General features: G+C 40.5%; 1 protein-coding gene across 7 annotated transcripts in view; it reads left to right on the top strand.

Moving 5' to 3' along the window:
• Positions 1-13,705, top strand: part of ST3GAL6 (ST3 beta-galactoside alpha-2,3-sialyltransferase 6) — a 41,297-nt gene extending 27,592 nt beyond the window's left edge. For all 7 annotated transcript variants that reach the window (XM_057364175.1, XM_057364174.1, XM_057364176.1 and 4 more), the window contains 5 exons: positions 4,580-4,675; positions 5,072-5,258; positions 6,318-6,455; positions 9,730-9,882; positions 11,543-13,705. In XM_057364175.1, the coding sequence (XP_057220158.1) occupies positions 4,580-4,675; positions 5,072-5,258; positions 6,318-6,455; positions 9,730-9,882; positions 11,543-11,623 (655 nt within the window). In that variant the 3' untranslated portion in view covers positions 11,624-13,705. The remainder of the gene's footprint in view (positions 1-4,579; positions 4,676-5,071; positions 5,259-6,317; positions 6,456-9,729; positions 9,883-11,542) is intronic.
• The last annotated feature ends 338 nt before the right edge of the window (positions 13,706-14,043 follow it).

Genomic DNA, 14,043 nt, shown 5'->3' with positions numbered 1-14,043 from the left:
TGCAAATAAGGCTGAGGTTGGCTGTACTTGTTTTTATTTTTTAATTACAGACACTGTACAAGATTGCTGCCTGAAGCCAGATGTCAGGATCACRTTTTCATTAAACTTGGGTGGAATATGTTCAAACCTAAGAACTTGTTTCAATATGGGGTTTTTCTTTTTTTCCACCTATTGTACTCCTTCCCTTCTCTGTTTAGTYTGTTCCTACGATGCTCAAGTTTACACTKCAGARAAGGAAGGAAAAAAGGTAAAACTCTGTATYTTCTATCAGGAGCATTATCATGGGGTAAATTTATACAGAATTGGCTGACAGAAGCTGGACTTTCGTCGAAGTTTGAAGGAGAATGCCAAGTGTTGTGTTAGAAATGTCCTGAAATCATAAGTTCAGCTCTGTAATTGTGCTGTAAAGCAGAGATCTTGACCTTTTAAATGGAAGTGTCYTGTCATGGAGATGAAAAATAAGGAAATTTATCCTTTGATTTTAGATTCTCTGAGATGTGTATATGGGAAGTATGCTTTATCTTATTAAAAGTAATGTCCTTCAGTARYACTGAAGCAAAATGAGAGCKATTTCTATTTMATAGGCAGTAGTRTAAACAAACATGCAGTGACTTCATACAATATATTTTTTCTAGATGCATCAGGTTTTGTGTACAGCACTCTTAGGGCATTAATCACTGTAGGAGGGGAAGAGTTTTTATACATATATTTCACTGAGATACAGTGACCTTTAAAAGTGAAACACTTTGGAAATTAATCCTAATAACATTCTCCAATAATACAGAATTATTAGGCAACTTTGTAATGCTGTTGTCTAATTTAGCCYTCCTGGCAGAACACAAACCAGATTTCCCTACAAACGTTTTTCAAGGCAGACAGATACCAAGCTATATAAACCCATAGTCTGTGGTGCTTATATAACTGTATTTGTGTATGACTTAGGTAAATCTGTACAGAGTGAGCTACAAGGGTTTTTTTTCCAAACAGTGTCATTTTCCAAGCTTAGGAGGTGTTCTCACTGTGTAAAGGTCTAGCTCTCCTTAAGAGTTTGGAGATGAACAGTGTCACTGACTTCAGTTCAGTTGTGGGTTCAATTCCTTACTGAGTACTCTTAAGGACTCTAAGCTCAACAATTCTTACAAATGAATTTGCACAATCCTGAGTCTACAAAATGTGAACTCTGCATCYTCCTTTCACCATATAACCTCAAAGGAAATAATTTGCATTCCTCAACGGACTATGAGGGTGTGTGTTAAAGTAGCTGAGGTTGAGGTTTTTTTTCTTTTTCCACTGAAGCAGTATTTCAGTGGAATGTGGAGGATGCAGACCTTTTGACCTTTAAAAGCTGCATTTCCATTTAGCAATATTTTTCTTTTATAGACCAGGAAAATGTTTCTTTTAGCATTTCACCATATAGACAAAATATATAAGCCAAGGCCTGGCCTTGAGATTGAAGCTCTTGTACACCACATGAATAGGGCAATGCTTTGAGTGACTACTGCCTGCAGGCATTGGAAATCAGTTACCATGGTGTTTGCACTGGGATCCATTTATACTCTTAAGCAGATCTCTGACACATAAAGGTAATCTCTTTGTCAGTCAAACCTCTCCTACAGCTATTGTTACAGCCAAGGTCTTAATATTTTTCACTGTCATTAATATTGCACTACTGGTGTAAGCTGAACATCCAGACATTGCCATCTGTTATATTTCACTTGTAGCACAACTGATGTTCTGTAAGGACATTTGAATTAATTTCCCTTCTTGTCAATTTATTGACTTGGACAAAGGGTGAGTGTTCGGGGTTGTTTAATTTGAAAATATTATGAAAAGGAAACCTTAAGAAGTAAGGTTGGTAAAGTATCTGGGAGTAACAGTCTGCTGAAAACCTATGCATTGACTTCTATGACCTGCATTAAGTACAGGTCAGTTTGTTTAGCTTAAGAATCTTTAAATGCAGTCCAACCTTGCTACATATTTTTTATCTCTGTGTCATGTGTTAGTTTTGTATGATAACATGTTCTGGTTTTTTTACATAAAAAGTTTCCCTTCCTGCTTACTGTTGTTAGTGGACTCTATGACTGTGAACTTAGATGTAGGATCATAACTGAAGGCATTTGGATACTGGCAAGGGTAAGGGGAGGAAGAAATTCAGAAAGAGCACACTTGTGCCAGACTTCCTGTTTGAGCCAGCCCACTTTGATCTCCCTGAGCCTGACAGAGATTAAAAGATGATTATTTTAATTTGTTTGACTGTACTCATCTGTACACTTCTTCAGGAATATTTGATCTGCTTGTTACTTCCATCCATTTCAAAAGTTAAAATAGTAATGTTAGATTCTTTATTGGGTATTTGATGGCAGCTGATAGCTTTATTTTTGAGTATTCATGTTATGAAGGGCACTGTAATTCGAAAGCTTAATCAAACTTCAAATTTCACTTTGTTTTCAGTCCAAGTAGTCAACTCCTAGTCATAAACAAAATCTGGTCTGCATTTGTCAGTGAGAAAAAACAAATTTGGATTTGACTTGAGAAGAGCTATACAACTTCTGTAGCTCTCCCTCACTTCCTCTTCATCACTTACTGATCGCATTTTTTCATCCACTTTTCCTTTTTCCTTCCTTACTTTGAGCTCTGTGCTATAGCTGTAAGTAACAAGATCTAATTCAGGAAAAGGGCAACTCCTGCTTTGTTCCTCCTACTGTAAATTTTATATGTTCAYCATCCTGCTTTTTTAAGATATTTTTAAACTAGATAGAAAAATTAGGTGGAAAATGAATGGGCAAAAGRAGTAGAGAGGGAAAGGCTTTAGGGGTGTAGAGGGAATGGCCACACTACTGAGGTGAGGGTGGTGTAACAGGTTTTCACCCTTCTGATTTCCAAGATACTGAGTCACATGATTTATGGTATTAGCTGGATAGCTGTAMGTCTTGTTGTGAATGCTTCTCTATACCAAATTGTTCAGGAAACAGTAGAGAAAGGTGTGCTGACTTTTTCCATGTCACCCAACACTGAAGGCTGCCTTTAGAGCATTATTTGTGTGTTTGTGTGTGTGTGTATATATATATATATATATATATATATGTATACTTAAAGGCAACTATCTCTGCAGATGTTGTTAATTCTCTAGGAGATACAGGGAACTGCTTTGTATATAGAGATGTTGCTGAGTCTTGGCTGGAACTGGCTGTTTTCACTGATGTTGAATAATATCTCTCAGCTGAAAAAGCAGGTTGGACAGTTTGAGGAGAAAGATGTTAATTAGTTTGCATAAAGTGCCATTCTGGGAATTTAATATGATGTTCTTTGGGACAGTTTTGGTGTTCTGAACCTACAGCAAGAAATGGCATAGAGCATTTTTCTTTAATAAACCAAGGGAGTGGTGTAGTGTTGTGAGGTGACTCATCCTCAGTAAACTGTGAGCCTGCTTAAAGAAAATACCAACATTTTTATTTTCTCATTGTTCCTGCTGCAACCAAATTGAATAGCTTTTGCTCTAAACWAAGAAGCATTTTTACAACAACAAAAAAATGATATGCTTATTCTGTAAGAAGGAGCTTACAGTCTTGTACATTTGATTTAAACCTTTCCTAAAAAGGCAAAATTTCTTGAGTAAAAAAACAGCAAGCCTGTTTGTGAGCTTCCCCCTTTCTTTTCTTTTTTAAACACATTTTACTAGCATTGAAACAAGGCAGTAGACAGCAAAACATGGCACTGAGAAAACCTGAATAGCTTTGAAAATCTTAACGTTAGAATTTACTTTCATAAGTTTAGATCTGCATAATACCTTTCTTTTTGGTGTGCTTTTTATCTCTGAATGTATTGTAAATTTGGAATTAGTGTTCTAATCTGATGTAGTATAAGATCTTATTATTAGCTCATAGCATTTTATATACCTAATAATGCTGTCTAATTTAAATCTGGCTGTATGAGAATGCAACTTCTAATCAAGGCATCCATCTTGTTACATCATGACTGCTCACATGCCACTCACTTAAACATGTTTAGGCAGCACCTTTTAAGTAGAGGGAGAAAAATCCATACCATGTTCATCTGAGAAGCTGCCCTGTGTCATTGAGCTAAGGTTTTTCACATGCACAGTTCATAGGCCTGTAAGGTGAATTGTGAACATAAATCTTGCTGCTTTAGCTTGTGTTGGACATGTCCTGGGCTGTGGAGTTGTACAATATTGCAGAAGCCCTCTAATATTGAGTTTTCCAGATACGTTTTGTCCTGGTCTGTTCCTGCAGACTGGGACAAGGTTGAAGGGCTGCGGAAGGTAATTTATCTAATGACACTCGTATCACCAAGTGGTTAGATGATCAGCAAACAACTAGAAAAAGGAGATGTGTAAAAACAATTTCATGAGGGGAGCCAATTACTGACTTTGTCAGTTTTTTTTTTTTTTTTAAAAAAGCAGCCATAGTATACATACAAGAGTATGAGTCTGCTTTGTAGGGGCCAAGGGCTGTAAAAGATACAAGACCTCAGTTAGTAAATAAGCCAGTTAGCATGCAGAAGTATTACTAATATGAAGCCATGGAAGTCATGAATAATAAAACTTGTCTTTGTTTTACAGCATTGCCTGTCGACGGTGTGTTGTGGTTGGTAATGGAGGAGTGCTTCGAAATAAGACATTAGGGGAGAAAATTGACTCATATGACGTCATAATAAGGTAAATGGTGATCTCCTTTTCATTTTGTGTGCATGGAGCAATGGGTAATTCTCCAAGGCAGATAATCTCTCTGCCCTTCTCTAGTTTCTGTKTTTGAGCCAAGTCAGAAGGCTTGCTTTCTGCTCAAGTGACACACGATAAGCAATTGTGTGATTGCTCTCTAAACCACCTTGGCCAAGTTCCTGTATGTGCTTGATCCCTCGGGGTTAGAGGGTGAGTGCACCTGATAATTGCTCATCTGCTCTGTAATGTGATAAGTAAATGCTGGGCTGCTAAACTTTCCTGGAGCCAGACACATTGTCTGTCCTGCAGTCTCATAATGTGTGTGGCAGCCCCTGCACAGTGGGAACATGGCTGGGGCAGTCACTGATGTCTCTGTGCCTCTGTCCTCTGCAGAATGAACAATGGCCCTGTGATAGGRTATGAAGAGGATGTCGGGAGGAGGACGACTTTCCGCCTTTCTTACCCGGAATCCATCTTCTCAGATCCCATCCACTACGACCCTAATACCACTGTTGTTCTCATTGTCTTCAAACCACGGGACTTGAAGTGGCTTTGGGAGATACTAGGTGGTCAGAAAGTAGTGAGTTCCATTATTCATGCACCTTGGCTAATCTCTCATGTGAAATACATTTGCTTTTAACCTTAGTCCTCCTAGCTGAGAGAGGCACTGGATCTCCTTCTAGTAATTAGTTTTCTCTTCCATAAGTGCTTTGAATTCTTTCTAATGCACAGATTTGATCAGTTCCTAATCACAAAGCAGTTTACCTCTGGGAAATGTATTTTTATCCTCTCCCTAATGTTCTTTGATATTTTAATACGCATGCTCCAGACATTTTTCAGATATTTTACCCTGCACACTTGGAGGAACTGCAGAATAATGCTGAAAGTGACCTCTTTCAGGAGGTCTTTAGTCCAAAATCTTTTTGAATCTTCTTCATTCGGAGCGAAGTGCAAAGCCATACTGGGTTTGCAGGGCACTGTCCAAGTAAATTTTGAATATATCCAAGGATGTTTCTGCGAGCTCTGTTCCAGTGCTGTAGCACACTCTCTCACAGGAGGGAATTTCTCATTGTCCTTTCACTGTGTGCCTCTGAGAAGAGTCTAATCTAATCTCTGTAAACCCCTTCAAAACAGCTGAAGATGAGCTGACCCAACCCAGCCTCCTCAGAGGCTCAAACCCTTTTAGTTTGCTGTGAGCTCTGGCCCTTTGGCAGTTTAAGTGACCTGCTGTTTGACACGCTTTCTTGCACAAAAGGGAGCCCAGCACARCATTTGTGGGACTGCAGAAGGGCACAGTGCAAAATACTTGAGAATGATAACTTCTCTCTGCCTGTTTTCTATGTTCTTACTAGTATGGCCAGCACACAGTGAGCATTTACTGCCTCCAGGGCATATTTTTGGCACATGTTGTCCATCAGGGACTTTTCTGCAAAGCTGTTTTTCAGCCAGCTGGCCCCAGCCTGCTGCAGCAGTGGATTATCCTGTTGCAGGAGCAAGTGTTTTTGAACATAGGGAGGTTCAGCACTGTTCTTCTTCCTTATTCTTATGCCCTTGGAGTTTCCTCTGCTTAGAGTTGTTACAAAACTAAATTCAACTGTTTATAACTGAAAAAAAATGCGTATTTACTTGCCTGTAACAGAGCGCGAAGGGCTTTTGGAAGAGACCAGCTCTGAAGATGATATACAAATCAAGTCAAATAAGGATTCTTGATCCCAGCATCACCAGGAAAACTGCCTATGAATGGCTTCATTTCCCAGCAAGGTTCCCTAAGAAGGAGGTACGTTTTTWTTCTTTTGTGCCTTCTAGTTTTGGGCAATCAAATGTGTATTTAGAGGCAATTATGTGCTTATTACAGTGGACTGTAATGTAGGAAACCTTTTAGGTTCACATTAAAGTAGTGTGTCATTTAGATGGTGCTCAAAAAAGATGGGCAAATGGAATCCAGAAAGAGAGTGGCTAGCCTTGTGTGCCAAAAATACCTTTTTATGGATTCTGTAATTGGTATGAAATGAGACTGCTTTCTAGACAGACAAAATGTCTTTTGCAAAACTGGGAAAGATGGGCAGCTAATGCAGCATGACAGATTCAAAGAGCTTCTAGAAATAATAGGGAGTCTTGAACTACTGAAAGCTGGATGTTTTACAATGTTTCTAAAAAAAAAAGGCACACAAAACAACAGACAAAAAAAACCCACACAAACAATGAAATCTCCACCAAAAACAAAAACACTGAAAATAAGTCCATATCAAACAAGCAAACTGTCCCCCCAGCAAACTGGTAATTCTAACGTTGCTGCAATTTCACACTCCTGGAGCCGGGGAGGGACCAGGGAACATACAGGATATTCCAACCCTGTGCTAAGGATGAATGCCTGGTACCATTGTTGTGCTTGCTGATTTGATGCCAAGCATTGTAATGAGCTAACCAGCTATTTGGACATAAAAATACATTTTAATTGYCAGTTCTTGACTGAAGAATGTTTCTGATGAAAGGTAAAGCTACAAGCTGGTGAGGTCCCTTGTGCAGTKGATCATGACGTGCTGTTTGCACAGATACAATTCCCTGGGGTCACCTCCCCACTTCACCAATACCACCCAGCTGATGTGTGGAAATGTCTGATGGGTTMTCACTGTGGAGTATCTGCCACAACTTTTTTTCTGGTTTAATCTTTCTAATACTTAAGGTAGTAGACTTTTTTTTGGGGGGCGGTGTGGGGGGTAGGTTCTTACACCTCTTTCTAAAATTCGTTTTCTGAGCCTAATAGTGGCGTTTTTCTCTCCTTTTAACTCAAATTGGAATGGCCATTTTGCCTATGTGCTTGCTTGGGGCTCTGTGCCATTTCAGCTTTTCAGCAGAGGGTGGGAAGAAAGCAGCACAGTTATTGGAACCCTGACTATCTCCTAAATGGCCACAGAACATGCATGGTCTCTATGAGTCCAGAAATCCCTCTTGAATCCTTCAGGGCTCCCTTCTCAGTGGGAGTAGATGTTAAAAGCAATCATAGTGAGTTAGAGATGTGTGTGGTTTCAGCTGGTACAGAGGCACAGGCCCCTTGGTCGCCCCTTGGTYGCCCCTTGGTTGCCCTTTGCTCCTCTCCTGCTCTTGGGTGCCCCTGCACAGAGCTGGGGTAGAGTTCTCCTACCTCCACATCCCAGTTACTGTGTGCCAGGGGTTTTGCAGTCCCTTATGCAGCAATGATCAGTCTTCCTCCCTGTTCCATCTCAGAGGTGGGCTGTGGCTGGGAGTCTRCACATCTGCAGGGGCCCTGGCACACTCAGTTAAYTGGTCACAACTCAGGGGTTCCCATGGGTAGAAAGGTCTCACACTGGAGCCCTCTGCACCATCTCTTGTTGCTGGGGAGGGCTGGTGCTGCCTTCACTGTCCTGTGCTTAAGCCCCCTCTGCCTGCGGGAGATGCCGACGATCTCTGTTGCTTTCTCTGCTCTCTGTGTCTTTTCCATTAAAATGGAATCTCATGTTCTCAGTGTGCACATTGCTGGATAGCCAGCAAGCATTTCTGTTTGTTAGTAGAGCCAGGAATAAAATCAGATGTGTTGCCCCAGCACCACTGAAGTCAGAAAGTGTAGTGGAGTAATTCCAAGGCTGTGCCTATTCCCATTAAATAGGCTGTAAAAATTTAATTACAGGCCAAGGATATGTGGATATTTCATGATAGTACATTTTAAGAGTAGTTGCTTTTAAATTATATTCTTCTGAGGTGAATTTTGTGATAACTAAAGGTGAGCAGAGCTAGTTACAACCTGTGATATTGCTAATATTTCCAAATAGCACTAATCCTGACAYGTAGCATTCCTGCCGTAGTTTTGGGGTCCTGTTTAGTATGGATGTTGCAACAGAGTCACCACTAAGTTTATGATGTTGGGCCCTAGGGCAGAAAGTTATTTTGCTAACTGKCAGGAGCCCTGGGCATAGTGCACATTTTAATCAGATATTATTTCTGGAGTACTCCAAGAGTTGTGTCAAGGTAGCAGAAAACTCTGTAAAAGGTGATAGTTCAATTCTGTGACTTCAGTTAGGCTTAAAAGAACTGAGAATAGTAACTTCTTTTTGGGGATTTTTTGTGTTGTAATATGATAACAAAAAAACATATCAAATGCATCTGTCTTCTCTGTGCACAGAATTGTCTAGTACTGGTTTGTCTGCTTCTCTTTCAGAGACAGAGTCTTCAGTCAGAGTTCAGAAAGCTTCATCTTGGTCGAATAGAAAAGAGTTCACTTCTCTTTAAAAAAACTTGCCTCATTTACTTCCCCAGATCATTTTAGCCTCTGCTGCTACTAAAGAGGTCATGTATCTGAGCACACAATAGGGCAGATGGTTACATGGAGRAGTTCTGTGCCTTTGTGMGAAATACTAACCTTTGGTTAGGTGYTCTTAATTTTGCAMWRCTAAAACCTCTTTATGACATGCTGTTTATTTTACATGCATTTATTTCTGAACTTTCTTATTGTAGGSAGAAATAATTTTATTTAAGTTTCTTCAAATGGGGATGGTGGGGGAAGGTCTAAAGGAAGATTCTTCTGGAATGTCCCTGCTTTGAAAAAAGTCAAATTTTGTAGGAATAGGATTTATGCTTTTTTACTTTGGTTTAGCTATGAAAATTTGAGGTGTCTTATGTTCTGTTCATCTGGGCCTCCATTATCCAGAAACTTTTGAGCACGTCCTAATTCAGTCAGGTTTGAGGGGATGAAATGGTCTCCAGTGTAGTGAAACACAGTCTTATGAAAGTAGCTGAGCAGAGTAAAGGGGAGACTTTCCTGATGCACCTGTGGAGGGAAGGGCTACACTGTGGGCTCAGCCCTCCTGAGAAACCAAAGAATCTGAGGGAAGGCAGGCATGACAAGATACCCCAGTCATGGGAAGTCTGTGGAGTARTACCCTGCTCCTTTTGAGACACGAGGAGATCAAACTGTGAAACCAGACATTGTAGAAGACTCAGGCTGCCTGATTTCCCTTGTCTTTGTGTTTAAGTTTGCTACTCCCATCAAGCTACCAGGGTACTTAYATATGTGTTCTGTTTGTGCTTTGTTGTAGAAACCCAAGCATCCAACAACGGGGCTAATTGCTGTTACACTGGCATTTCACATATGCCATGAAGTCCACCTGGCAGGCTTCAAGTAYGACTTCGCTGACAGAAACAGTTCTTTGCACTACTATGGCAATGAAACCATGTCTCAGATGATGCAGGTAACTAACACTTGTTTGTGCTGAGAGAAATAGAGCTGGTAATTGGGGAAGGCAATTCAATATAGAKAAAAGTGTTGGGCTGCAGGTCAGAAAGGCCTCCCACCTTCTGCTGGTTCAGCTGCTTGTGGGTTAACATTGCTTGAATCTCTTCTTCTCTGCTRTTGTTTCTGGAAAATGTAGATCCTGATATTTGTGTCCCTTGTGCATGYTTTGCAGTGTCTGCATGACATGTCCATTTGTGTGTTGTGTTTTGCTTTGCTGRTGTTTTCTTTAGGCTGCACAGCTCTTGTCATGGAGACATCTTTGTTAGCACTGTCTGCACATGAGTGGTGTTGTTTCTGTTTGTGTTCTCCTTTTCCTTGGCACTTACTTGTACCATGTCGTAGGTGTCAAACTACTTAAAAGACAGGAGAGCAAAGGGGAATGGAAGGAGTTAAGACCTATGAACTTGCATAGGTCTTGCATAGCAGAACTGGATTTTGGAAACAGAAAGTAGAAAAGAGAAGCAGCTCTTGGAGGAGGATAGGAAGAGAAGGAACTGCTGGGGAAAGCCACAACTCAGCAGGAGAGGGAGCAGCAGGAGGCTGGCAAACATCAGGAATGTCTTCTCCTCCCTRTTGCTTTGCTATGGCCATGCTTCTGTTTTCTTTTATGTCTCTGCCCTTGTATTCAGTTGCCTTCAGCTCTGCATTCCAAGCAGCCCCATCTCCTCCAGTGCGAAGTTCTGTTTTCCATTTGTCCAGAGCATATGGGTACCATTTTGCTCCTCTTCCCTTTGCTGAAGAGGAATGGTAGAGACAGTATCCATAGGAGTCTCTCATGTTTCTCTCAGGACTCCTAGATGCCTGCTGCTCTGAGATAATTCTGCTCTGACACTGAACTTGCCTTCCTTTTGAGACTCCTCTCTGCAGGTGCTTTTTTGCAACATAGGCACCGATAGTTTGGTCATTAGTTGAATATACATCCATAAGTTTCTTAAAACCTTGAAACTTTAAAAAAAACAAAACTACTAAACAAAATTGTTCCTGTTCTTTAGTGGCATGAAATTCTGTATACTATACTACATATGTATAATACTTWATGCAGTATTTTTATTACATTCATTTTAATGTACAGGATTCAGTGTCTTAAGTAAATTTATTTTCCTTGTGCTGCCATCCACTAACTTTAGTGGTCTCCTGTGTATCCAGAATCTGGATACAGCACAGAAGATGAGGTGGTTTTGGCTTGCTGAAACTAATTGGCAGGGTGCATCTGAGCTACCAGGGGCTGATGTGCTTTTCCAGAACCTGCACTTTGAGAGTGACTTGTTTTCTGACTGTTTGTGCTGTAAATGTGATTACACAGTTGTTCTGAGTAAGCAGGGTGAGGAGTTGGGAGAGCTAATAATGGAAAGACTTCTGTGAGASCACATCTCACCCATTCTTATCATCAAAGGATCAGCCTTTTTGGTTGTGTGCTTATGGAAATATCTAATCTACTTTTGAGCAACCTGTTTKCTTGGGAGACTGTGCTAAGCCTGTGCTAAGAAGTCTTTTCTTCAGAACATTCCTATTCTTAGCATCTTCCAAGTATCACAGGTAATAGGAACAGCCAAGTGATGCTGCTGGTTATAATTTGATTTTRTAATTTATTTTATTATTCCCTCACATCTCTTTAGAATGAATACCACAACATCACCGCCGAGCAGAAATTTTTGAAGAAGCTTATAGACAAGAACTTTGTAGTCAATTTGACGTGAAAGCTGAATGGAAAATACAAAGAACAATCACTATTTTGAAGATCTGAAAAATTTTTATTTTTTGTATGACATTTTTATTTTTTAAGTGCAGCATAACTGTTTACTGTTTCAAAGGAGCCCAGAAACCTCACCAAGGCAGAAGCTGCTTTCTAAGCCTGACGGTAATGGACTGTTGCAGACAGAGTTAACTGAATTTCTGTGAAGCTATTTAATAGTGGGAAACCATGAAACTTTCAGCTGAAAGTATCAGGGATATATAAAAATGTGATGCACATCACTTATCAGTGAGAACTCCTTCCAAATGATTAATTCTCTGGAATAATTTCGTTTCTGATGTTATCCTCCAGAAGAGTTCCACTGTCAAGAYACTGCGATGACCAGTGTTCCATTAGTAGATGGATGTAAAGTCATGACTATCTGTCTTGAAGTGTGAAAATGGCTTTAAATCTATGCATCTAAATCATTACTGTGAGTTTTGGAGAAGGGAGAACGTACAGACTGTGCAGGTTTTGTTCTGYCATACTCCTGAGGAGAGGATGTGCACCTTCAGCCAAGCAGCCACAGCTTCTGCACTGACCATCAACTCTGAACTGCTGTCTGCCTTTGCCAGAGGTGAAGACCCTTTGTCCAATTTGTGGAGATGTTGGTGTTGACAATGCTTGTGTTGTACCCATTTAATGGAAAAACCATACTCCCTGTGCTGTGCATCCAGTAAATTTTACAGTTGCTAACTTGACTTAAAAAGGAGGGAATATGAAGAYTGAAGAGTTGTCCAAGCCCCCAGACCACAACGGAAACGTGATCTGGGACAGAGATGTTCATGCCTGAGTTTTGAGACAATGCTTGTTGGAGTTCTAGTTCTCCAGGACRGGATCTCATGTATTTGTTTGTTGTTCCTCAAAAATTGAGGTGGATTTTTCCAAATGAGCACAATCTCCTTCCTCAGATGCTCTAATGCGTCAATACAAGCAATGAATACTCCCATTTTTGGCAGTAGAGTGTGGTAGGGAATATCCAGGATGTACCTCAGCTGAATTATCATTTGGCATCTGTTTACCTCTTCTATCTTGACATTTAAGTTTAAAGTGTATGGCTGAACTAAATCATTTATCAGTGGGAATTTACTCAAGATTTTAATTGAGGCATTTAATGGGACGTTTGTTTCCCGTGTTGGTTTGTCTCTGATGAGTCTGTGAATAAATGAAATCTGCCTGGGAAGGCGCTTGACAACTGTCAAAGAACAACAGTATGCTGTTCCAGTTCTCTCACAGAGCATCTAAACAAAGTTTTTATTTTAATTATGGCAGAATTACTGGAAGATTTTGTGGTTATCCTGATCAATCACACCTGAGGAAAGCATAAAGAAGTCCACTTAAAATGATTTAAAGTTGGTAGAAATACCTTTGTTGCTTTTAAATGAAATTTATAGAGAGAGTACATTTAGGAGTWATGCAAACAATCACAATATGAACACAAACCATGGTATTTGTTATTTTCAGAAGCTGAGGATTGCAAGAGTACCAAGCACATTTTTTTTTCTTTTTGCTGCAGCAATGTAGAGGAATAACCATTGAAGTAACCAAAGAGTCATCCTTCTGGGGTGCAGTAGCTATAAAAAAAAAAAAAAAAACAAAATCACAAACACCTTCTCATAGTTCTTATTTCCATTTTTAACTCCTTGGCTCTGCCATTTGGGARTTAGGGAGGGCAGTATGATTTGGAGAGATGCCACAGCTGAAGGGGAGGAGGCAGTGTGTTTTCACCCAGTGATTCCTGAGCTTTGGTCCATTTCAAGCAAGTTGGACATACCTGTAAAAAATCCAGACATCAGAAAAAYCTGATGGGTGGGGAAGGACCCAGTGGTGTCCCAGCAAGGGCCAGGCTGTGCCATGGTGTCTTGGCAGCTGTGTCCCCCTTGGGTGCAGCTGCAGACCAGAGATGTGCAGGGTGGCAGTGGGAGCATGGAGGAGAGGGGAGTGYGTGTGAGGTCCTGGGGTACAGGGGACTCTGGTRGTGGAAATGGAGAAGACCACCCTTTCTTTACCAGCTGGAAGAAGGGCTCTTACTTAATTTATTTACTTTTTTTTTTGTTTTGTTTGGGGTTTTTTTTTGTTTTTTTTTTGTTTTTTTTTGTTTTTTGTTTTCTGAGGCTTTGAGGAGGTCTTTGCTTAAAAATCCTGACTACAGACAGGTGGGGTTTCACATCAGATATTAATGACAGTATTGTCACGCTCAAAATATGCAGTTGGTTCCAGAGCTGGAGCCCCCAGCTCTTCCAGTGGCTGCTGCCATGATCCAGCTGCATCCATGTCATATCTTGCAGTATGCTGTTCATGAGGATTTTTTTCCAGGAGAGCTGTTGAATTTGCCCCACACCATGAGGAGAGTTTTTGTGATGGTGCAAGCTGCTTCCCTCTGCT

This window comes from Malurus melanocephalus, unplaced genomic scaffold (genome assembly GCF_030028575.1).
Source record: "Malurus melanocephalus ecotype Western Australia unplaced genomic scaffold, MMel_1.1 scaffold_36, whole genome shotgun sequence".
In the NCBI taxonomy this organism is placed as follows: Eukaryota; Metazoa; Chordata; class Aves; order Passeriformes; family Maluridae; genus Malurus; species Malurus melanocephalus.
The sequence above is the reverse complement of the archived record's forward strand: the minus strand, read 5'-3'. Positions and strand labels throughout refer to the sequence as shown.